The sequence below is a fragment of the Crocuta crocuta genome, unplaced genomic scaffold, assembly GCF_008692635.1.
Source record: "Crocuta crocuta isolate KB4526 unplaced genomic scaffold, BGI_CrCroc_1.0 scaffold72, whole genome shotgun sequence".
NCBI lineage: Eukaryota > Metazoa > Chordata > Mammalia > Carnivora > Hyaenidae > Crocuta > Crocuta crocuta.
This window is the reverse complement of record NW_027529427.1, coordinates 3,401,087-3,427,518: the sequence shown is the minus strand read 5'-3', so window position 1 is coordinate 3,427,518 and position 26,432 is coordinate 3,401,087. Positions and strand designations below refer to the sequence as shown.

The 26,432-nt window shown below is 45.5% G+C and overlaps 1 protein-coding gene across 1 annotated transcript in view; it reads right to left on the bottom strand.

The window, feature by feature from the left end:
• Positions 1-26,432, bottom strand: part of ANO2 (anoctamin 2) — a 328,305-nt gene that overhangs the window by 287 nt on the left and 301,586 nt on the right. Inside the window, exons 23-26 of the mRNA XM_077759020.1 lie at positions 15,101-15,253; positions 14,686-14,738; positions 12,572-12,753; positions 1,874-1,979 (exon numbers count right to left, since the gene is read on the bottom strand). Coding sequence (XP_077615146.1) covers positions 1,874-1,979; positions 12,572-12,753; positions 14,686-14,738; positions 15,101-15,253 — 494 coding nt within the window. The remainder of the gene's footprint in view (positions 1-1,873; positions 1,980-12,571; positions 12,754-14,685; positions 14,739-15,100; positions 15,254-26,432) is intronic.

The window sequence follows — 26,432 nt, the reverse complement described above, 5'->3', positions numbered from 1 at the left end:
GAGGGGTTGAGAGGAAAGCCTGGCCCAGTGGGTCGGAGTGAGGTCTCAGCAGTGGGGCTGGCAGTGTGGTGCATGGTGGTAGTGGTGTGAACACAGATCCAGGGGCAGGTCACCTCTGTGCTGCTCTGGCTCTGCTACTTACTGGCAGGTGGTCTTAGCCAACAAGCAGAAGTATCCCGCAGGGTCCCCATGGACAAAGTGGAACAGTAACAGCACCTGCCTCCCGGAGTTGTTGCAAGGGTTAAGTCAGTCAGTACCCTGCACGTAGCAGGGCTTGAGAAGTGTCAGCTATTGCTTTTTCCCTTCCTGTTCTTCCTGCCTGGCCTCTCAGCCTCCAGGCACCCTGCTCCAGAGCCTCCTGGGAAGTGGGCGCAGGGCCCCTGGCCTCTTCAGGGCTTCCGCTGGGCCAGCAGCCCCTCTCTGGCTTCCCACTTGCCTTCCGTCCTCCATAGCAGAGGCAGTCCTTTGGTTTCTGTGAATTCTGATCTCAGCCAACCTCACACTCATCCTGCTCTCTCTCTTCCTGCTAAGTCAGTCACACTCACCCATCTAGGGCTCCTGCCTCCAGCTCCCCCTTCTCCTTTCTAAGCTTCTGTGCATAGTTGTAATTGGCTTCCTTCTTCTACCTGCAGAGCCCCATCCCTTCCCTTGGACATGCAGGTAACACAGGACTACCTTATCCTGTGGCATTTTCCACTGAAGTGGCGAATGCAGTACAACAGTGCCAGCATGGCCGGATATATACTGTTATAACTCAGTCCCCACCCAGTTTTCCAAGCCATGGTCTGCCCAGTATGCTGCCCCAGTTGTAGCCTTCACTGCCTGCCAATTACATGCTTGCTCCAAGATTTGGGGATGAGATCATGAGGGTACAGCTGTCTTCCAGGCTCCAAACCTATTCCCATCTTGACCTTGAACCATGCTTGCACCTATGGGCCCAGGGGAAGGCCCAGGGAACAGCTACTATTTCCAGAGGCTCCTGGGTGCATTCATGCTCTAAAGCTGCTTCAAGTCACACTCTTCTCTTAAGCCAACTTTCACAGTGCAAACAAGATGAGCTGTGGGAAAACCAGGGGACCCCTGCAGGGGGCATCTGAGTGGTTTTTCTAATAGATTGCCCCATCTCCCCAGAGGAAGAATGGCTGTCTTCTTTAGGTGAAAGACTAGCTGAGGGGCTTCTCCACTTCCTGGGCCAGGGTCAGGGCCAGATATCTTAGAGCTCTCCAGAGATCAGCCTTCAGGGAATACAAAAGCCTGAGGGAGTAGAAGAGAATAGGATCTTGAAGGCCGGCAGGACCCCAAGTGGGAACTGGGGCCGGGCCGCGCACTTGCGGATCTCTGCTGTGCAACCGGAGCTGCAGCTATTGTCAGAGATAGCAATCACGGGGCTCGAGTTTGCTATTCACTGAGGCATGGCCGGATGGCTCTGGGGCCCTTCCCGCCAGATGTCTCAGGGGCTGAGGCACACTAACAAAGGAGGGAGCCAGCCAAGAGCTAGAAGAATGGTTCGGAACTCGAGCTCTTTTTTGGGCTGCAGAGACCAGGTGAGACTGTTTGTCTGCATCGGGTTTGAGATTCTGGTTTCCACTGCTCTTCTCACTTCCTGTCTTGTCTTACGTCTGAAGGGGAATCTATCTCCACCCTGCAACTTACTCCACATCTGTCTTGTAACCTTACTCTGTGTTCCATTCTCTTGCTGCAAATCCATCTATGAATGGAAGGCCTCTCAAGAGTGCTTCCTGCCTCCTCTGGGGAGCCCTCACTTCTGCCTGCCACNGCCGGGGCGGGGGTGGGGGGGGGAGGTGAGGAGCCATGCTGTCTTTACCCCTGCAGCCTGGATTCTAACTGGCTACTCTTTACCTGAACAACTCACCTGGAAGATTATGACAAAAGCCAGACGGGCAGATAGAATGGACCAGTACTGTTTGGAAAACTCATATGGGTTTGGGGCCCACGGCGGCTCTCGGTAATCCTTAAACCTGCTCAGAGAGAAATGTGGTATTAAGATTGGGACGAGGTGGAGGGAAGGGGGTGCTTCTCTGGGGAAAGCCTCAAAGATGAGAGCAGCAGGCAAACCCCTGGCTCCCAGACTTGGGATGTAGCAAGGAATCCATGGCCCCATCAACAACTGTCCATGGAATAAAATAACCAAAGTCCAAAACAACCAGTGTTGGGCTGGGTAAGTCTTTTCCCTATACTCTCTCCAGCATTCCCCACAGCCTCCTCTGGTGTCTGGATTCTTCTTCCAGAGGAGCCCAGGGTGGTGGATCCATGTCGGCCTCATGAGCCTGAGAAGGGAGGGGAGATGCTCAGAAACTTTGGGCAGTTCTCTGTAGCCTGTGGGGTCAGGGGGGATACAGGCACCTGCAGACAATTCTAGGCTTCCTTTCTGGCTGGTTGCTTCAGGACCACAGTCATAGAGGGGTTGGCCTCACTTGGTGGCTGCATTCTTGCACCCTAAGGAAGGCTGACTTAGACCAAGCTCAAGGCTGAATTTGAGGGATGCTGGTAATAGTCACGGATGGCCAATATCCTCTTCTATTGACCATGTTTATGATCTGTCCATGTGGCTTAAAAAATAAAATGTCAGGGGCACCTCAGTGGCTCAGTTGGTTAAGCATTCGACTCTTGATTTCAGCTCAGGTCATGATCTCACAGTCAGTTGTGAGATAGAACCTGGCATTGGGCTCTGAGTGGGCAGGGAGCCTGCTTGAAATTCCCTCTCTCCTACCCCCCTTCCCCCTACACTTGTACACACATGCTTTCTCTCGAAAGAAAGAAAGAAAGAAAGAAAGAAAGAAAGAAAGAAAGAAAGAAGGAAGGAAGGAAGGAAGGAAGGAAGGAAGGAAGGAAGGAAGGAAGGAAAGAAAGAAAGAAAGAAAGAAAGAAAGAAAGAAAGAAAGAAAGAAAGAAAGAAGGAAAAAGAAATAAAATGTCAGTGCCTGATGTAAGTTCACACCTTTTTCTCAGACCTGTGGAGCCATCTAGGGCTTTTCCTCACCACTGCCTTTTCAGCCCCATTCTGTGATGACTCATGTTAAAAATGGTTCATTTTCTCAGACTTACTTTTTTCTAAGCCTGGAAAAGTGACAAGAGCTGGTACCAGAAGAATTATGACCCTTCATGGAACTGTTTTCTCCTTGGAATTCAATAGATCTTTGAGGCTGAGTGAAAGTAAAACAAGCCCCGGGCTGGGAGGGGTGTAGGGTGGCATGAGACCACCAAGTGGGGTGCAGGGCTTCCAAGGAAGGTGGGGTGGGGGGTGGAGGGACTCTGCCCTAGGAGGGGCCAAGAAGGAACATGCAGAATGTGCCAATCCCTGAAGAAGGAGCTTTACTGGAACTTTCCCCATTGGATCTCCACCATGACATCCTTGGGCAGGCACTGACATCTGCATATGACACAGGAGGAAAATGAGGCTCGGGGAAGATCAATTACTTGCCAAGGTCTCTCTCACGGCCAGCAAGAAGCAGAGTCAAGGTGAGACCCCCAAGTTTGGCTGAAGGCAGGACTTTTCTCTATTGTCACAGAGCACCTCACCAACAGCTGCGGTTTGAGCTGTCAGGGATTCAGAAATGGGCGCTTTCTGTCCCTTTCTTGCCCTGAACGAGCCAGCTGCCCTAAAAGATCCAGGTAAAAAAAAAAACATGGTGGCTTCCAACTGTCCAAAGAGAGATGCAGGAAGAGAAGGAAAAAAGAGGAAGAGGAAAAGAGACACACACACAGACACACACACACACAGAAAAAGGCACAGTGGCAGAGTCACAGAGACAGAGGCAGATACTAAGCAGTCAACTAGGGTTGGGCAGGAGGCCAGGAGCTGCCCCTTCCCCACTCCCGCTTCCAACAGCTGATCACAGCTGTTGCAGGCTCGCTTTGCCATCCGGATGAAAAGCAAAGCTAACTGCAGCCCAGCAAAACACCACGGGATTCAGCATATCTATCTGTGGCTGAGGACAGAAGCACGGCCAGCCCCAGATTATGCTTGCTAATAGGAGACAGGGAGAGCATGGCTAAATGAACTGGGACACCTTGGAGTGGGAAAAAGCTCAGGCTTGCCCACCCTCCTGCTGCCTCCCCCCAAAGGATCTCACAGCAAAAGAGGATTTCTCTTCTCTTCCCAAGACTTCAGGAGGACAGGTGTGGCACGTATGCCCCAGGAGGACATCCCTCCACAGGTCCAGCCCCATCCCTCCTGCTACAATCAAAGTCTGTTTGTCTTGTTCTCTAGCTCCATCTAGGAAGGGACAGCTACTCACTGACCTTGGTGTAGGGGCCGTGATCACCCCTCTTTTTCCTGTCTGAAAAGAATCCATAAATTAGCTAGCTCTGGTCCCACCTCTGATCCTCACTCACCAAAGCTTTTGGCAATGTCACGTTGCCCTCCTTGAATGTCCATGACATTTTGAAAATCTAACAAGCACATCTATTTAATCAAAGATCTGCGGAAAGACTAACACAGATATTTCCAGAGAGCTTTACTTGAAAATGGGCTAACGGGATAATGGGAGCCCGTCCTGTTAGGGAATGACTGGACAAACTCTCCACAGAAAAGAACAAGACACAATTTAATGTGTTATGCATCTGTTCACATTTCCCTTTCCAAAGACAACTTTAAAAAAATAACCTGTGACTTACATTACTAAGAAATACATTTTACATTAATGCACACCCAAGTACATGTCATGGAAATAAAAATTACACAAAACACACCCTTGCTGTGTACACTGATATTTTCTGATTCTATCCTATCCTATCTTATTTAGTCTTTCAAAAGCAGATCATGACCTGCTAAGGTGATTTCATAACCCACTAATGAACAAGGACTCATAGTTAGAAAAATATGGTTCCGGGAAGCCTCTGACACCATTGGTTGTTTACATTCCAATATAAGTTCAGATTTCACAATTTTTTAAAGTGGCATCCTAAGAAGTCAAGTGTATCAAATGTTTTCACTGAGCAAAAAGAAGACACTAATTAAACAAAGAGATAATTAAGACTAGAAATGGCCACAAAAAGTGGACTTAATTGTGTCCACGGGAGTGACGGTTGTCTGTTAGGTCTGTTTGGCTTCTAAGCCCAGTGCATGGCACTGGCAAAGGCATGGGCTTTTGAGTCACCAGGTGAGGGCTTGATGTCACCTCTACCACTGGAGTTCTATGTTCTTTAAAAAGTTACCCGATTTGCTGATGGCCAAGGTGCTGGTCTATGGCAGAGCCTCAAGGCTCCATCTCCCAGGTGGCACGTAATGAGAGGAAATGTCAATGAAGAGCACCCGACAGTACCTGGCCTATCAGGTATATGCCCAATACACACTAGCTCTTCTTTCTCCCTTGACTGAAGGCAGATTATGGAATATGCCTCTCTCATTAAGAGTATAGAGCACATATGCCCTTGTTCCTAGCTTCTGGCATTCCAGGGGGATTTCTGAGCACTCGGGCAAAGATGCTCCAAGTTTCCAATCATACTGATGTTAATCTGTCAGCCATTGACACATCTGCAAGGGGCTTCTATTGGGGTCTCTGTCCAGGGAAATGGCACAAAATAGGTTAGCCTCAGGCCAGTGGGAAGTAGAACTTCTGCTCCATTCCCATAAGCTCAAAGGTCTTCCAAAACCAGACACTTCTCCCCAGTTGAAGAAGTGTGTCTCCCAAGTCCCACTAAGTAGCCAAGCACTGGGTAACCCCCACAGCGGGTCACTTCCTGCACCTGCTGGCTGGGATTTAAGCTTAGAGGTTTTATTTTAAGAGCCATTCTTATCTCACCCTCACCCCTCCAAGGGTCTCCTTATTTTCTTTGAGCCCTAACATTAATTTTGAGAGTTCCTTTGAGTCTCATAATAATGAAAGGCTTGTAATTACAAACAACTAGAGTGTCTAACAAGCAAGTGGGCATTGGGAGTGGCTCTGTCACTTACTAACTGTAAGACCCTGAGAAACTTATTTCCCATCTCTGAATCTCAGCGTTGTAATATGTAAAGTAGAACTAATGAAACATGAATCTCAGTGCTGAGTACACAAAGGTGCTCCAGCCCTCTCCCGCCAACCACAAGTAAATGAACACATGTGCATGTACATTAAATGTTAAAGGTGAAAATTAAGTAAGATAATGCATGTGAATGTGATTTCTGGAGTCTTCCATAGAGAATAAACACAATGGTTTCTTCTGGGAGACATTGACTGGGGTGAGGACTAAGGAGAAAGTCTTTTCTTTTTCTTTTGTGTATATATGTATGAATACAGAATTATTTCTATGATAAAAAAGTTCATAATTTCCAAAGAATATAATTAATGCTGATATTCAGTTGGCCCAAGTGGATTTTTATACCAAGCTTTCAGGATCAAAATTATAGTGTTAACTGAGACAAACTCACACACAGTATGTGAAACTGGTACAAAAATCATTATATTTGGGCACCTGGGTGGCTCAGTCAGTTGAGCATGCAACTTCAGGTCAGGTCATGATCTCATGGATTGTGAGTTGGAGCCCCACGTTGGGCTCTATGCTGACAGCTCAGAGCCTGGAGCCTGCTTCTGATTCTGTGTCTCCCTCTCTCTCTCTGCCCCTTCCCCAGTCACCCTTTGTCTCTCTCTCCTTCAAAAATAAATAAGCATAAAAAATTTAAAAAATCATTATACCTTGGCTTTAAGTTACTTAAGATTGTATCAAGATTGTTCTAACACTATGAAAAATCACATTGAGTTTAATTTATATACTACCTAAAGAAATAAGGTTCCCATGAATTCAAAATGTATTTCACTGTTACAAAACAAAGGCATGAAACACCATAAGGCTCTATGAGTTCACTAGATGATGATACATGGAGAAGTGTCTGAGAAAGACTCACATAAAGGTGTGACCGAGATTACTGTTGGGAAAGTGCCCAGGACCAGGCAGAGATTAGGGTGGAGGGAGGACAGAGTTAAAGAGGCTGCCTGTAATGTTTAGAGTTTTTATAGAATCTATAGAATAGATAAATATATTACATGTATCATAAATATTAATTTTTTAGAAGCAGAAAAGAATCTTTGGAGACTATTTATCCCAAGTCCCCATTTTTATAGATGGGGAAACTGAGGTGTGGAGAAGGAAGAGAGACTTCTGGCTCAGATGTTCCCCACCCCTCCATCCTCACTTGCAGGAGTGACCAGTGACCATGACACCTGCCACAATTCATCCTAATACAAAATCACCACAGGCAGGAAGGGTACGTGCCAAAGCAAGAAAACTGAAGAGTTAGTCATCAACACTCGGGAACAGCTTTTTCCAAAAATGAGATTTTAGTTACACTACAAATTAGTTAGTAAATATATTTCTCAACTCCAAACAGTGGTATGTTAAAAAAACATTTTTAATAGTCCCAATGGAAATTAATGTCATATTAATGCTAAACACAATTACATACAATATTTTCATACCATCTGAGCTACTTCAAACTGCCTTCCAAAATTGGCCTTTGACAAGGGAAAACAGTACAGGCAATTAGGAACTAATGAGAACCACGTTAATCCAGTGGTTGATAAAGATCAGGAAAGGCAACACCAGGAAAAGCTGACTCTCCCTCTGGTGTCAGCGAGGAACAGATGAGAAGCAGCCATGGACCGAAGAGAACTCGCCTCTTCAAAGACTTTTCACATGACCTTAGGATATGAAAGAACTCAAGCCCTGCAGGGAAACCTAGCATGAGCCACCAAGGATGCTCTTTCTGGATGCTGAGCATCTCCAAGCAGACCTATTGAGTTGGCCATGCCCAGGTAGGCTTCCCAAGCTCCTGGGCCCAGATCCCTCACCAGGTAATCTCCTGTGCTGACCCCTCTACTCCCTTCCAATGAAGCCAGCAGCCTGAGCCACCATCTACCGTACACAACATGATAGCCCTTCGACCCTGTTGATAGCCACTAATCATGCCTGCCACCTGATGTCGCTGGACTGTTTCTGGAGCAGCCCCCTGCTGGAGCAGTTAGAGGCCTGAAGCAAACTTTGCTCCAAAAATGCTGGGAATGCATCTCAAATGGGCAGCTGGAGACTTGTCCTAACTTTTATTGCTATTTTTAAGATACCTCTATCCCTGGCAAGCCTGGGTTGGAGCCCGAGACCTCAGTTTTATTTGACCACATTTATCTCCAGAGGTCACTGAAAGCTAAGAATAAGAAGGGTCATTGAGTTCCCAACACTATTTGCCAGAAAATCAGGGCAAACTTTTCATTTCCCACATGGAAGCAGTTTTAAACACTGGCTTTGGGGCTAGCTCTAGAGCTGTCTGTTTCTCACAATCTCTCTCTCCTTTTCTCCCATCCTCCCTCCCTCTGTTCCTCCCTAACCCCTACTCTCTCTCTTTCATTTCTATTTCTTACAGCCACTGATGATTCCTGGCTTATAAAGACATCAGCAGGTTAAGCCACCACTCCCAAACTCCTGGCAGACAAGTTCACATAGCATGCAGTGAGTAGGGCAGAGCGAGGCAGAGATTTCTATCAACAATTATTACCCATCTAGGAAAAGTAGCCTCGAAGTATACCTATTTGATATGCTGTATCTAGATAATATGCTGACTCCAGTCTCTGGATACCTGCTTACAGCGTAGAGTGGAGCATCTCTTTATTGCAAACGTGACCCACTGCTCTTCAAACTGCAGCCAGAGAGAACACCAATGAGAAGTAGGATCTTATCCCTGCTCCATACATCTCCATATGCACACCACATTCTTCACAGTCTGGCTTCTGTTTTTTCTTCCCACATCACTTCTCAGAGCCTATCCTCCACTCCAGCTTCCACCACTGAGCACTAAGTCACCCGTCTACCTCTACCGTCTACATTGTTCTCCCCAGACCTCCTTCACCACTGGAGGCTCCCTTCCAGTCCCCAGGACTCCTTCCACCAGGCTTGCCATCCAGGTTGGCTTGGTTGTGCAAATGAGGTGCATCAACAAGAGCATCTCTCTGGCCATTCAGTCTTCAGGTTTTAGCTCCCCTGAGCTTCTCCTGAATACTGAAGTCTGGGTTAGGTGCATCCCTCCTTCTTTAGGGCTCTCACAGCTCCTTGTGGTTGCCCTATTATAAAGTATTAAAGCTATATTTTAATTGCTTGCTTCCTTGCTCATCTCCTCCGTCTAGACTCCTTGAGGGAGGCACTGTGTCTTGTTCCTTATTATGCAACTAACAACAAGCCTCCATAGTAAGGTCTCAAAAATAGTTGCACAGTAAACCCATGATCCTTACTGGGACTGAGTAAGGAAAAAATGGTAGATGCTCCAAAAATCATTTTGGTTTGAAGTTTCCTTGACAGAAATATAGAATGTACTTTGTACACATGTACCCAGTAATAATTCTGCCACTTCACTGGAAAAGTTTTGTTTGTTTTTGGTTTTTTGTCTGTGTGTTTTTTTTTAATGGGCCACAGATAAGCCATGATCCCATCGGCTTGCATGGAAACAATGGAGAGAAGAGTTATCAGGGATGTACAGCTGGGAAGTCCAGTGATGCTGAAGGCAGATATAACAAAGCTTGATCTGCTCCACTAATAATACCTGGTATGCTGGGCATTTGTTGTATCCATTCATCTTAACTTCTCACTAGGGAACTACCTGCTACTCTGTGCTTCAGATGGAGATAATTTCACCTCTAACCCCCAACTCCACCTCTGGCTGCAGTGATTGATTCTGGGAGGGCATGCACACCGATCCTAACAAATGAGCTGCAATGAGACTTTTGCAGGGATCACTGGGAAAGAGGTGTGGGCTTTTTCACGCTTGGAACTGGACCAGGTAGCTGCTGGCCATCATACTCCTATCACTGACTGGCCTATAGTTGGGAGGGAGATGGAGAAAGATTTGGTTTAGGCAAGACTCGATTCAATCAAGTCTTGCCTAAAATCGGAACCACCCTCAACTTTCAATATGGGGGACCATTAAAGTCCTTTTATGTTTAAACCAGTTTAAACCCCTGATATATCTGGAAAGCATATTCAAAGTGTTACCGGACGATCTGATGGTCAGGGGCAAGATCACAGATCCTCAATGCTTTAGACAGACATGTGCTTCTAGACCAACTAAAGAAACACACAGTGTTATTCTTGCTTCTCCACACAACCCACACTGTGTTGCTCCCACTATACATGGGCTTTGAAGCTTTCATTCTTGGATAAATATGACTTTTACATCAGGATCTGTCACTAAAACCTCTGTAATCTTGGAGACTTTACCTTTATAAGCCTCACTTTCTTTTTAAGTAGAATGAAGAGCTTCAACAAGATCATTTCTATACCTTCCAGCTATGAAAATGATTTTGTAGGGGCACCTGGGTGGCTCAGTCAGTTAAGCATCCGACTTTGGCTCAGGTCATGATCTCATGGTTTGTTAGTTCCAGACCCGTGGTGGGCTCTGTGCTAATAGCTAAGCGCCTGGAGTCTGCTTCAGATTCCATGTCTCCCTCTCTCTCAGCCCCTCCTCTACTCCCACTCTATCTCTCTCTCTCTCAAAAATAAATGAACATTAAAAAAAAACTTTAGAAAATGATTTCATAAATATTACTTTTCAGTGCCTATTTAATGTAAACCTGTTGACTGACTTCACGGACCCTGCTGGAGCAGATCTAGATGCTACCAGAAAAGCCTGGAGCTGGAACAGATCCTTGGTATAGTGGAACTATGTCTTCTGGAACTGTAGAGGGAAATCCAGTACCAGGGACAGACAGTCTGGCATGCCAGACACACAGAGAAGTGGCCCCTAGGCAGTGCATCAAGTAGCAGCAGATCTGCCTATGTATGACTTTAGTCCAGGGGTTAGACTCTTGATAGGCCCAGATGCGCAAATACTGGGAACATCTAGGCTGACATAAATCAGAAGATGTAAATAAGTTTACTCACCTATTCTTCGATCTGGTTCCTGGTTGGCTAGAGCTGAACTCTAAAGATTTCACAGCTAGGGCCATGTCTGCTTTCTATTTAAATCCCAGATTGGTAAGCTTGTGTAACCCAGTCATCCGGGTTGTGAAGACCAACTTGTTTCTTCTCTTCTGCCATGTCAGACTGTGAGCCTGAACCTGAGCAGTCATCTCACAAATGGCAGACCTTGGGTACCAAGTGGGCAAGCCTGACGGGTATACTCAAGGTCACCACTGCTGCAAACCAACTGAAACACTGAGTCTCCAATGGAGGCCCCAGAAGCTTTGGTATCAGGCATGCTTGGAGATGGCCCAAAAAAGCTCTCCGTGCTTTTTCTTAGGTTATGGTTTTTGTTGCAATTATTGTCCTATTTTTTTTTTTTAATATATGAGGTGTGATCTTTACTCAATTCCTTTATGGGGACTATCATTTCACAAAGGTACAAAAAGAGAATTTATTCCTTCTACTCTTCTCTTTATTTATACTTCTTGGGTTAACAGTGGGGAGTTTTCTGTTTCTTGGCTTCCATGATCCCCATGCTATTGGTTTTAAATCATGACTCTGACCTGGACATCTCAGTAATTCCAGCTTAGTATGTCTGGTAGTTAGGTGAAAGTTGCCCTTTAGACTTCCTACCATTATTTTAATCAATGTGATTGGAATCAAATTCATCCTATGTACCATAAAATAAGATTCTGTTAGCATCTTTCCCATTCCTGTCAATGGACCCACCATGCCCGATCCTCTGACTTCGGCCCAATCTTGGGAGGTATCTTTGCCTCGGGCTTCCTCTTACGTCTCTTGTCACCAATGCTGTCATGTATTCTGGTAAACAGCTCATCTTCTCACTTCCCTTCCCACCACTCTGGTCTATGCTTGCCACGGTTCATGGCTGGTGATGGCAGCAGCTGAGCTACCCTCCCAGAGTTACCCCAATTCTAGTCCAGCCTTCTCTCTGAGACTAAGTTAATTTTCCTATGCCTACGCTTTATCATTCTTGGCTCTAAAAAGGTAACTTCCTATTGCATCACATTACAACCCCTGCAGTATTTCAAGACTTCCCATTACCTATTTCATCCTACCTGTTCAAATTCAACAATGCTTTGGCTTATACTATCCTAGGAGTTTTGATATATTTTATTTCCTATATTATCCATTATCATTATCTTCCAAGCACTCTCCTTGTTAACTACATCACCTAGTTCCTAAGTGTTCATCTAACACCCCAAATTCCACCTCACCCCATGACTTAGCCCATGCCTATTCCCCACCTAGCATACTCTTTCTGTCTTAAGACTCCTCATGGGCCCTCCAGGAAGACTACCCTTCTCATTCTAGCCCCCACTGCTCTTCTTCTCCTTTGAACACCCACAGTGCTCATGGTTCACACTAGATATAATCCCTGAATAGCCTGCTACATCCTATCCGCTCTGCTTATTTCCTCCAGCCAGCCCATTAATCCCTTGCTGGTAAGGACAAGGCTATATACTTCTTTGTTCGCTCCATAGTGTCTAGCAAAAGGCACTCAATAAGCATTTATTGATTCATTGAAATTGATTTATAGTGATTTGGAAGGTTCAGGGTAGGGGAAAGAGGGAGAGGAGAGTGATATCAATCTAGATCTTCCAGATAATTACGTGGATCTACCACTTCCAGTCATCTGCTGCCCTCCTCCTCCCGAGTACTTTACCTGCAGAACTGAACCTCCTGGTCAAACTGTGAGTTTTCTGGTTGTGTTCCCTCCATCAGCTGGCTGACGTTGAAAAAGGACAGGGTGTGGTTGACAAAGCCGTGCAGGGTCCCATTGTGACTATAGGCGTACTGGTACACAAGGCGAGGGATGAAGTCAGAGGTGATGGCAATGACAAAAGCCTGCAGGACAGAACCACATGCACTTGAGAAGTGGTCAGGATGGAAGCTGCCATGTAGAACAGGGTCCCTCTGGCTGAGAGACCCCTGCCCCTTGGGCTCCCCATCCAGAGGCACCGCTCTGGCTGATACAGAAGTCCTTATCTCTGAGCTCCCACAGTGTTTCCATCTTTGCTATGTATAAGGGAATCTGCAAGACAGTGGCTATCAGGAGGCTGAATTACAATCACTGAAGCAAAGGATGCTAAGCCAGTGTGGACCATTTAGTTCTGGAGGGAATGAATCACCTCTGACCAATCTGAATTGACACTGGTGTTGGCCAAGTCAAAACAGAGTAGATGTTCTGAGAAAATTACTGATAGGGATTAGAGTGTCACTAAAGTGCAATGTGCAAGGCCACCGACTGGCCACGTACACCTGCCTCTGAGTGACACCAGAAAGCTAGGAATACCAAGGATATGGGTCCACAGTTCCCTCAGTTTGACCCTTGTCTCTTGGCACTTTTTAGCACAGCATGTAACGGAAGTTGTTTTTTCAACCAAAGAAAGGGGTGGTCTTGCCTGATCGAACCACACGTACCTAACATACCATCTGGCATATTTAAGTGTTCTGTAAATGTCTACGGAGCAAACCAAACACCAAGTGAGTAACTGCATGTTTGAATGTGGAGTTACTTTCTGCAAAGAAAACCTTAAATCTTTTTGGCAGGTGTTTATACTATATTTTGCACTAACAATTAAAGCCCTTTTAAAAATGTAGTTTAGGCGTTTTCTAAATATATATATATGAGTGTGGATGGTCATATCATATTTGAGAATGAGTAATGTACTTACAATCACCACAGCCACAACTTACTGAGCACTTGCTACATGTCCTTTCATCTTCCCATTTAATTTCCAGAATGATCTATTTGGTGGGTAATCTTATATTCTCTCATTTTTACAGATAGGTAAAGAAGACATAGAAACCCAGGGAAGTAAGATTTCTTGTCATTCTGTTGCATGATGGAAAGCCCATCTAGGTCCAGAGGGACCTAGAACGCAGGGCCTCTTTTGTTATAGAGACAACCCCAAAGTAGCTACTGATCTGTTTTCAAACTGCACCTTATTTCTCAGCTACAAGATGTGCTCCTCCTACATCGAACATTCACAGTGCAGTGGTCTGATTCGCATCTCCTCATGCTTCTCTGCTCATTTTACGCGTTCTTAATAGATAACCAAGTCACAATAAGAATCAGTGTTTCTCTTCTAGGGGAAAATGGTTGGTGGCTTTCTTGGGAGGTGCTGAGCCAAAGGTCTTTGGGACAGAAGGCCCTGCCTGGCCACCAGCCGTACAAAAAGCAAAAGCAAAAGCTGCTATTGGCTTGGGCCCATCAGGATTTCCTCTGAAATGTGGACACGTCTGGCAAGGCAGTTAGAGAGGTCACAGCAGGTAGGACCCTTCTTCTTGCATGTCCTATCTTAACCTATGCAGTGCTAGAGTCCACGGGAATAATTAGGACTTCGCACTGACAGCTTGGAGGAACTGTAATTAGGAACTGTGGCCTGGGCAATGCTCCAGGTATTGTTTAGCTCAGGAGGAGAAAAAGAAAGGAAAGAGATGGATAGATAGGCGGAATTCTTTCCTCATTATTTTTGGCTCTGAGGAAAGATCAGATTTTGACTCTTAAGGCCAAGGTATGCATTCTGTTGGCTAATTACCTTTCTTTCTCTTAAGTGAAATTAACAATACAGTGGTACAGTGAAATTAACAATACAGTGGTACAGCTCTGGCCAATGGCATCACGTATGCACTATTAACCAGGGGGCTGCCTTTAACAAAGCCCCGAAAGGAAAAGGCTGGGGGTTAACGAGGGCCGGTATCCTGCCCTGAAGACCTCAGCTCCTATGGAAAGTCCTTCCCACAGAGCTAGGGTGTCATGAATTTAACACTTACATTGCTGATAACAGAGAACTTGCCGATCCCGGAGAGAATATCAAACCAAATCCCTGTAAGACAGAAAGAAGGGTGTCTGGCTCACTCCCACTCTTGGCCTGGTAACGACAAGGCTGTAGCTCAGAGTGATGTTCCACAGGCAAGTTATCAGTGGAGGTTTGTTGGGTCCCCCAGGAATGGGCTTGTCTATAAAGGCTTTAGTGCCCTGCCCCCCATCTGGAAAGCAGGCAGACAAGTGGGGGTATGAATAAAGGCCTCCCAGAACCTGAAGGTATGAGGATGAGGACCTCCAAGGGCTTCCCCCAGCCCTCTTGATTCCAGACCTGGTGTGATGGTAGTAGCAGGTCATGGTGGGGAGACCGAGGGGACAGACAGAGATGGAGGGCCTGCCATGGTCTCTAAGCAGGGGACATACCGATATCTTTGGTTCTCACGGCATCTGGCCGTCTCAGCTCAGTCACAAACTTCTTTGCATCAAGCCGCACTTCAATGACATTGTTGAGGAGGGCAAACACAGGTGCCAGAGGGAAGGAGGCCACAAAGAGGGTGACAAAGCCAAACTGGATGACTAAGAGAGAGAAGAGCATGAGAAACTTTGCTGGGAAGAAGAGCTAGATAGACTCTGCCTTGCAGCTGTGGCTCCTTGTCTTTTCTTATGGAGTCTCTTTCCCACCTTGGTCTCCCAGGCTCCTTTTTTTCTCCTGCCCCACAGTCATGGGTCTTTCTTTCACAGTACCTGCAGGCCCACCGGTCAAGGCTGTCACCCAGGAGCAAGGCTCTGCATTAAACACAGTGAGGAAATGTGAGAAAAGGAATTTCTCCTTTCCATCACTCTGTGTCCAGTCACTAATCCTGATCCTTTAACTCACAGGTTGACCACCTTTCTCAGCAAGGGTCCAGATAGTGAATATGTTTGTATTTGTAGGCTTCACAGTCTTGTCACAATGACTTAACTCTGCCATTGTAGAGTGAAAGCAGCTAGAGACAAAATGTAGACAAATGGGCTTGGTTATGTTCCAATAAAACTTTATTTACAAAGGCAGTACATAAAGTGAGCTGGATTTGGCCCATGGGCCATAGTTTGCCACCTCCTGATGTAACATAAAAACATTACCTCCCAAATTTGGCCTCTTCTTTCCATATACATAGTTCCTGCCTTTATTTAGAAAGTTTACTCATTCATCATACATTTATGGAGAGCTCACTGAAGGTCAGGCACCTTGCCAAGTATTTAAGGAGGTGAAGGTCTGGTCCTACTTTCAGGGAGCTGGGTGTAAAGCAGGAGAGAGAAATGTACACAAAGACGTGGTACAAGATTTTATGCATGCCAAGACAGCCTCCATATCAAATGCCTAAGCTTAGTCCTGAAAGGTGGGTGTGGATTAAAGAGAGCATTCCTAGCCTCAGAAGCAGTGTGAGCAAAGCAGAAGAGGCAGCCTGTGCCAATCAGATGGCCATGTGGAGTCCAGCTCCTCATCCTTTCCACCTGGACATTTGAAAGAGCCTTCTAACTGCTCCCCTTGTCACCAGGCTTCCCAGAACCTCCAGTAGTTTGATCCTGTCACTTACCTCCTCCTGAAAATGTCTGCTGGTTCCCCTGTGTTCACTGGATGTAGGCCAAATTCCTTATCTTGGGATGCAGGTACCTTACAACCTGCTCCTGACCTACCTCTCCAGCCCTGTCTCTCAACATCTCCGCCACGGTCATCATGCCTCTGCCTTCTGGCACTAAGCTTCTGCCCCCCACCCCCCTGCCCGGATCCTCCATGATCACGTCAGGTGCTCCCATTCACTTGTGGACAAGCACTCGTTCTCCAGCTAGCAATGTTCATGCATCCTTAAGACCATTCAAATCCCATCTCCTTGGAGAAGACTGTTCCTCCTGCTCTATCCCCACCCCACTGCCTTTGCATCTGCCTCTGTTACTGCCATCATTATGTGCTGACGTTATTGATCTACTCACATCTTCCTTTCCCACTAGAAAGGCAAGGGCTCTGTCCAACCCTAGGGGCTCAGCACGCACAGTCCTGAGTCCCAGGAAATGCACAGTCTAATGGGACACCTGTACATACCAACAGTAAGTTATTAACTTATCTTAGTAACTTCAATAGTAAGTTGAGGATAATACCCACCTAGGCTGTCACAAGGGTAAATGACACTGTGTAAATAAAGCACTTAGAATAATGTCTGACACTTAATAATTGTTCAGTAATGTTACCAGTTATGTATATTTTTACTCTTGTTGGAATAAGTATCAACACTTACAGATGGCTGCCATGTATACTGCACACTTACATGTTAAACAGACACAACTTTTTAAAAAATGTTTATTTATTTATTTTTGAGAGAGAGAGAGAACACAAGTGGGCAGAGAGAGAGTGAGACAGAATCTGAAGCAGGATCCAGGCTCTGAGCTGTCAGTGAAGAGCCTGACACGAGCCTCGAACCCACAAACTCTGAGATCATAACTTGAGCTTAAGTAGGATGCTTAACTGACTGAACCACCCAAGTGTCCCTAAACAAACACAAATTTAAGGCGTAAGCACTGAGAGTCAGGAGGCCTAACCTCTAGCCCTGGTATTTTTCCCACTAGCCATATGTCCTTGGGCAATGTACTCTATTTCAATGGACTTCAGTATCCCCATTGATAAATTCTGAACAGACTGGCTTAAATTCCTTTCAGGTCTGAGTTGTAATGATGCTGTGATTCTCATTCTCCTGGACAGGCTTCAAGATTCTAGGATATTCAAATAAAGAATGAAAAACAGGATCCAAACTAAAAATATAATAATAAAATAAAAAAATAAATGTTCACAGAGGGATACACCTAAACACGGTCGAAGTTTCAAGAAAGAGAACATGTGTGGAACTTTACCCAGCACAACTGCTTTTGATTTGGCAGCCTGCTCGGGCCCACAGTTGTGGGTTACTGCTCTTGCTGATACAAGTCTGTCACTGCCATGGTCCTTGATGCCCAGTGGATTCTCAGCTGGCCCTGGGAGACCAGCAGGTGCCAGTTGGTGGCAAGATGCACCAGAAGGCGCCGATTTGTCAAGGTTGGGCCTTGGAACGACGGCTGCCAAGCTGGCTGGCTGAAGGGTTTGGGGTGGTGGGGAGGGAAAGAGAAATCTTCAAAAACAAGCTCTGGGATCCAGTTCAAAACACAGGGTCTATGGCATCTTTTAAATCAGGCTTTGCTAAGGAATTCACTTTAGAGTTGGGGTGGGGGTGGGGGCAGAGGGGTGGAATTAACAACGAAAGCAAAACAGATGTTAGACTAGTTTTCTAAAACCTGTAAAATGCATGTCTACATTTAAGTAGATATATGAACGTGTCTTTATTTATGGACTTCTAAATTGGTTTTCTTGATTCTAATGAGCTCAGTTCTATAGGGCAAATGTTCTTTGTCTCGTAAGTGACTTCTTCTTGCAGAACCGTGTAAACTCTTCAAAGCCCCAACAAGGGGTGGGCAAGGAGACTGATGGAAAAGGAAGGGGCAGGTTACTTCTGAGTGACTGTAGATGTAGACAGCCTGCTCTCACCATGCCCCTACCAGCAGCCAGTGTCTCCAGGCTATATGAGAACAGGACTCTCCTTTCCTTCATGTCATCTCCAGAGGCAGATATGAGCCCTGTCCCAGGGGTTGCCCTGATAGTTTGCTTTTTTACCTTCATAAGCTCTCCAGACACGCCAGCTCCCTTCGATTTCTCTTCTGTTGGCACAAAGGACTGTCAGTGGCAGCTCAGGGCTAACACTGCCCATGAATTATCCCAAGCCCATGACATGGCTCTTTTCTTTCTCCTTGCTACGTACACCTGTGTGTCCAGCACTGGCTAGCCTCAAGGGGGTGGACGCAGCACAGGCCAGTGGAGCTGACCTCCCTCCAATGTTACTCAGGGTACCTAGGCCAAGAGGAACTGCTCTCTGCAGATGCTCCATTTCTGCAGGTGCTGTCTGCTTGGACTGGGCATACTACACATATCTAGGGATCAACCCAAAGAGGCAGGAACAAATAGGAAGCTTTGGTTTATCTTGGGGGAAAACAGATATATAAAACTATAGCCCTCTAGCATACAAATTCCAAATCCAAGACTTTTTCTTTTTAGTCAAAGGCCTAAATGCTGTATCAGATGGGCATCCTTCTAGGTTCACTTCAGAGGACACGATGATACCGGCCTTCACCAACACCAAGATTTGCTTCTAAAAACAGCCAGCCTCCACTGGGAGAAGAACAATGCCAAGAACCCTCAGTGCACTGCATAATAGAAGCCAGCTTGGCTTGACCAAGAACAGATTAAACCTGGCCAAGCCAATTACGGAGGAATCTATAAGTTGATTTTCAACTAAATCTTTACAAAGTCTGCTGTAAAGTGCTTCAGAAATGCTGAGCTGGAAGCAGAAAGACTGGAAACATTCCGAGGTACAAACTCCATCGTTTTTCTCATCTCAGTCTCTGGGACCTTTTAAAATAATCACCAGTTCTTTACTGCCTGGTGCTGGAGACAATTAAAATCTTGGCCTTGGTTACCTGGGCTTAGGTTAAAATAACAAGGAGGAGTTTATTTAACTAAACAAGATGGCTTCCAGCAAGGACATTCCAGGACAATGTGCTTAAAGAAGAAAAATACTATATTAGGTAGAATAGATTGGCCAGGATTGGTGGAAAAGCTCTTGATGGAACATAGTTTTTACTCATTTATTTAAAATTCTTCAGTGAAAATATCCACCCTTCCCTCACACATGCACACACGTATGCATGCACACGCACACACACACACAAGCCCAAATCGTTGTTATGGCATTCAAACCCTTTGTGATCTCACCTGAATTTATTTTGGCAGACACATCTCCTCCCCACTCATGCCCTGTGCTCAGGGTTAACATTTAGCTGGTATGCTTGAAGACCAACTCTGCCTGCTTTCCAACCACTTCAAAACCATTTATACTTCTTCAAAATCACCATGTATTCCGTGTTTCTGAGTCTTCTTACATACCACTACTCTCTGTAATTATCCTTCTCTTCTTGTCTGCTGAATGAATCACTTTCTACATTTCAGATCCAACTCAAATGTAACCTTCTCTAAGGAGACTCTCCTATACCCCAGTCCCACCTCCGCACGCAGGCAGAGGGAGGCCACGGCCACCTCTCCTCCTCGCTCTCATAAAGCCTTGTACATGTTGTTCTATTTGTCCATCTAACTTGCTTCCTGGGTGGGAAATCTCTTGAGACCATGGCCATATCTGATTCTTTTCTGAGTGTTCACAATTTTGTGTGGTGCCCATCCCACAGCAGATGTTCAGAGGTTATTTATTTCATAAATACAAACTTACTTTTTTTTTAACCAGCTGTAAACACAAAACAGAAACAAAAAGAGGCAGTCTAAACTGTGGGAATGGTAGTCACTGTACTTAATGATGATAAGGTGAGAGGGGACATAAATGCTAACACTTCCACACAGCAGTTCTTAGTGGTATAACTTGCACAGGAGACTTTGAAGAAAGGGTGTAAAACCAGTCAGTTAGGAGAGTTTAAATCTAATGAAAATGATTATAACATTTCCCCCCTCAACTTTCTATAACTTAGTAAAAGCAACACAGTCTGCTTATGGGGATTAAAAACAGGGGGTGGGCGGTTAAGAATCTTCCTTTTTATGAACCACTAACAAGAGCGATGCAACAGAGTTATCGAGGGACACACTGATGTGAGCTTGTCTTTTTACTCAGGAAGCAGTTACTGAAAATATTCAGCTACAAACAGCCTATTAACATAAGCACTTATGTGAAAACACAGCAAGGGTAGGTCATCGCTGTTGATTTCATCAGCCCATATTTCAAGGCAGTACCCAGTGATGCCCTTCTGAGGGCAAGGGAAGCTCAGCACTGAAAGTATCTGTTGTAAAAAAGAATTGCAAGTATTGACTGATCATTAAACAGAAAGATATGCTGAGAAGGGCATGAACTGGTTCCTCAGCTTGGGCCTCTACTGCTTAGGAAAACAGTTAAAAGTCCTGAAAGAATATAAGAAGGTTCTCAATGTCCATCATTCGCCATTCATTTCCATCCTGCAATCATTTATTGAGCACATTCTATACACTGGGCACAATGTTTGTTGCTAGTGAACAAAGATGAACTGATTACTGTGTCATCCTCCAAGAGCTCATAGTACGCAGTGGAGAAGGTGGCCATGAAAACAAACCCCACTGGGGTCACAAAGTTAGAAGTCTAACAGCAGCATTAACAGAGCACCAGGGCAAGAATAACTCACATTCACCAGCAGATCCATGAAGGCTTCACAGATTCACAACCACTGGCTTGAATTGAAAAACTAAGTAAAAGAGGCATTCGAAGGTTGGGTATATGGTTGGTAGCTAAGATCTGTCCTGAAAATCCATGGACCCAACTTTACAAATGAACTACTTAGGAAATAAAGACAGTAAGTGGAATTCCTTTTCAGTATGTATGGAGTCACTTGGGGTTTATACAATAGATCAGGCTCAATTCAGAAACTCTGGAAGTCATAACAGGAAGGAACAGGCTTGAAGTAATAGCTTAAATATTAAGAGTTCACTGCATACAAATCAAGGCAACATTAGGACAGATCAGCAAGGCATATTTTCTTCATTTCTTTGTGATTAAGGGAGACCCAATCCCTACTTTGTCCTCACCCCCACACAAATTCCAAAATACTAATTTCTTCAGATGGGGAAAGAAGGTCCAGTGACTTTTAAGAGTCCTGCTCTTCAACAACTCAGAGTCCAGCTATAACAGCAGAGCTCTGGGTGACAGTATGATGCAGGCCAGTCCATAAGCAGTCCTCTTCCCTACCTTGGGAGCAGAGGCTAAGGTCAAGGGAGCCTTCGGAGATGAAGCTTGCTGATAACCACAGAAAAGGGCAAGAGAATGTGTCTCAGCCACAGGGGGTTTAAAGGCCTGGACACTATGGTCTTCTGGAAAAATCTGCCCATTGCTCCCCTCCCATATCCTTTAAGCAAAACTCCAAGTGCTCAGACTTCATGGAGCTTCAACCAACATTTCCTAAACATCTACCATGTGTAGGCAGCACGCTCTCTAGTTCATAAAATAATCTTCAGTGTCAAGTATTATTATTTCCATTTTTCAAGTATGAAAACTGAGTCTCAAAGAGAGGAAATAATTTTCCCAGGGCCATGTACCTAGCAATTGATGAAGCTGGGAAACAAAGATAGTTTCTGATGCCAAATTCAGTATCCTTTCCTCACACAAAAATGTAAATATTCAGCCCTGTGCCCACTCTCACATCTCTTAGGTTTCTTTTATTGGATCTTCTCCAATCTAATTTCTAACCTTCGTGTCAGACAATGAACTGGCAATCTGTGCTGATATTTTCACTTTCCAAAGCATCTTCACTCACATGTCTTGTATGGCTGGAGCATTGGAGCTGTCCCTGCTGTTGTCTGTGTCGTTACTCTTGTCTGGCCTGCATTTGTGCCACCTCAAAAAACTTACATCAGTGGACCTAGTTCAGCTTCTTAAAACAAGATAGAACTGAGTTGGTGAGATCTACTGATTTATTTCTGATTTTCAGAGAGCAGCCTGGTGAGTTTCCAGTAAATGTCTACTGTGAACAAATGAATGACCTGGCTTACTCACGCTTGTTTACTTTATCCACCTGCAAAATGGGAATGTGAAGGCCAGTTACTCATTCCTTCCTCTCATCATCCATCCATCCATCCATCTATCCGTCTATCCACTCATCCTCCCACACCTATTTGGGCTGTGGTAACAGTCAGTGAGGTAGAAGGGCAATGAAACTAGGCATGATTGGAAATAAGTCCCCAGGCAATAAATCATAACTAAGAACCTTTGTTTCCTTTATTCTTTTCCCCTTTCATCTTCCCAAAGAGCTGTGAAAGAGTCAACAAAAGGAACACATAATGAGGTTTATGGAATTTTAGAAAAAAGGAAGTAACAGAGAAAAGAGGGAGAAACAAATATGCAAACTCTAAGGACCTATCATGGGGCAACAGCTGAACAACAGAGTTCACTCTAAGCTTCCGGGTTATTCCAGCAACAAGAGAAATGGGAAAGTGGTGGCATTCTCAGGAAGTTTAAACCTTAAAGACTGCCTTCCATTCATTCATTCATTCATTCATTCATTCATATCATAAGCACTGACTTGGCATCTCCTGTTCATCAGAAGTCTTCCATTGTACACTGAGGGGTAGTGTATCCAGATACACTCCTGCCTTTTCTCTGAAGTATGTATGGAGAGAGGGACTCATAGTAAAGTGACAAGCAACATCTACTTCAAAGAAAGGGGGGGGGCAGAGAGACAGACAGAGAAAGAGAGAGAGTGAGAGAGAGAGAGAGAGAGAGAGAGAAATGACCTGTGACTCACCCTACTTCCCAGAAATACTGGAATGAGACCCTGGATACTGCCTGAACTGTGTTTATATGCCATTTGGAGAAGATGGCAGGTGCCTGATTATCCAGTGAGATGACTCAGTTTGTATAAACAGGATGGCTCAGGGAAAGGAATTTCCTGGTTCTTTGAGCCACTGCCTTGTAGCACACAATCTTGGAGTTCTGTGACAAAATATTTAAGCCTCATTGCTGATGCCTGTACAGATACTCTGAAATATTTCATCACTTACAGTTAAGACATCCTTGGGACTAGTTTTATATATCCAGTATGTTGGAAACCTGGAAATTACCCAGTATGGTCCCTACTATTCATGACCAAAGAATATCAGAATATGGAAGGGATCTTGGGTGTCACCTAAGTCACTGTTATATTAGAACCTTTCTACTCTTTTTTTAGTAAGGCGCTACCTTTACCTAATTATTTCCAGGGGAGGATACTCAGTGATATATGGAGCCAGCTCTTTCCATTGCTCTTTGGTCTCTGTCTCAGTTGTAAGTCACTGAGACTTTGGGCCATTTGTTATAAAGTGGTATCATAGCTATAGCTGACTATTACATAGGATCTTTTACCTGAACTATCCAAATGATTGGACAAGTCTACCAATTTGTATTGCTTTAGGAGGTGTGGCTTTTGGAGGATACCATTCCCTAATCATAAACACTTAAAAACAAGAAATTTTGGCCCCTGGTTGCGGGACGTCATGGGGTAGACTGTCCCAGCTAAGTCAACACAGCCAGTGGGGCTGGAGAGCTCTGATGAACAGTGATGTCTGTGGAGTCCAATTGTTTCTCTGTCTTCAAGGTCCTTACTATAGAATCACCTCTTTCATTCTTTATTTCTCTTCTTTCTTCTTCAAACAGTTACTGAGCACCTACTGTATGCCAGGCCCTGTGCTTAGGTACTATGAATGAATAAAACACAAATCCTGCCCCCAAGAAGTTCCCTTCACAATTTCGTGAATATGAACACAGGCCACTGGTCTCCAATTATATCACTTATTTATCTGGAAACCTGGCAATAAACTTAAGAGATTCTTGGGACTCTCTTGGGAACTTATAGAATTAAATTTGGGCCCACATTCTTATGCCAAAGTCCACTCTGCACAATTCGAACTACCACAAGTAACAGAGAACTAACTTTGTCTGCAGCCCTTAAAGCAACTGAGGAATTTCCTCCCATTGGCCCTGAGGAAAACTCCACAATGGAGCTGTGAGGGGCCTGTGGCCAAAAAACTTTGAAGCCCCATTTTGGGGTTGGGGACAGTGATGATTAATGTCATGGCCTGCTCCTGGGCCAGCATTCTTTTCTCCTTTCAGAGATGGGGGTGGGTGACTACTCTTGAAGTTCTTCTTAGTAAGCTCTTCAGGAAAAGGGTTTGATATTGGAGATTCCCTCGAAAGCTTGCTGTTCCCCTCACAGGTTTCTCCAGCTTAATCCCTCACTCTCAGGTTTCTCTTTGTCTGGGGCTGGCCCATCCCCACCACCAGTACTGCCCAGAGGTAGCTCCCTACTGCCAGTGCCCCCTCCACAGGCTGATTCCCAGCAACCCTCCCACATACCACCCCCCCAACTCCCAGCTTCCCTTTCACCTCATGCTCCCTCCCCCATGCCTGCTGGGCCCTGGTTCCAGCTCAATTTAGAAAAATGTAAATATAATATATCTCCCCTGCTGCCTCCCTCAACTGATGACCTGCCTCACCATTACAACTGACAGGCTCAGAGTGGGCTCAGCGCACTTCCTGTCTGCATGGGTGGTCCTGGGGATCACGGGGAAGGAAGCCGACAGCTGAGAGCGGGGCCAGGGATCACCATGTCAGGCACACCAGAGGGAGTGGGCAGCTTTGGTTTCACTGCTCTCATTTTTGTTCAAAGCCCAAGACAAGGGCCTTTCTGGAATTGGGAGGTCTAGCCTGTTGGGAAGGAAGGAGGAAGGCTCACTCTACCCCTGCCCCTACACTAATACCCTAGTTCCCATGAGTCCTGATGAAAGTCTGTTACACAATGGTTCGGAAACGGGCTCTAGCTTCAGTTCCACTAACAGGTCTATGGGGTGACCTTAGGCAACCTGAATCACTCCCTGGGCCTCTTGGCTTCAAGGTGCTCTGTCTAGCTGGATATGGACTGGGATGTCAGCACTGGGAGAAACCCTGGAGGTTACCTGGTCCAGTGGTTTGAAACTCTTTATTCTTGTCAAGGCACTCAGTGAAAAATGATTATGTGTACCATTCACTTCCATTGGGGTGGCCAGGTTTTGTGCTCTCTCACTCAAAAATGTGAGAAAGTGAGGGTGATGTTGACTCTGCTTTACCTTATATTTTTAAACTACGTTTTCAGTAGGAGCACCTAAGTTGTGATATATTACACAGTTGGTTGTGACCACAGAGCAGTCGGTCAGGTCTCTGCAAAGAAAAACTCACCATCTAGTCTAATTCCCTCTAATGTCAAGGAGGAAAGTGAGGTTCAGAGAGATGATAGGAGGTGCTCAAGGTCACACCTGCAGTTAAATGCAGAACTGATTCACACCCACTTCTCACTGGACACCTTGAGAAGTCAGGAAGGAGAGAGATTGCTTGCTCTGCCCTACAGTGATCATCTGAAGAGAAAAGGGGCATCACTTTGAAGATAGAGGTGCAGAGAAATCAGAAGCAGTGAGATGATCACCACCACAAAACTTTAGTCATCCACAGAGATGGCAGAAACTATCGCCTCCAACAAGGTTTTGACATTTGCGGACTTCGGTCTTCTCTCTGGGCAAGCTTTCTCAGGGCTGCTACCTATGAGCAGCATGGAAGGGTTCATATTACACCTTCTCTTATTTCCTTGGCTTACTCACTGGAAAGGAGTACATAATAGGCCTGGGCTGGGGGAGGGGAGAAGACAAAAGCAAAGGGGAGGAGGGGGAGGAGACACAGGAGAGGAGGAGGAGGGCAGAGAAAGACAAACAGGGATAACTCTGATTCTTGGTAATCCACTCAATGGATTATCAGCCCATTAATACATGAGAACTGACAGCAGCATTGCTAGAAGTGAGATGTTTCAGCCTAGATAAGAGAAAGGTGGAGCCAGATGAGTGATCCCCTTCTGTTCAGTCACCTCTTTACAGGGTTTTTTGGTGTGTTTTCAGTGCCCACGCTGTGTGCAAGGCCCTGTGTGGCTCCAGGAACCTGCCCCCCAGGAAATCAGTTACCAAGAAGTATCAGAGGCATTGCTGTCTTAGGAGACAGCTTGTCTGAAATCCTGGGGTGGGACTGGGAGCAGCTAAAATCCTGAGGAATGGGAGAGGAGAGGAGGGGAAAGAGGAGGGGAGGAGGAGAAGGGAGGAGGAAGGGAGGGAAGCTGCTTT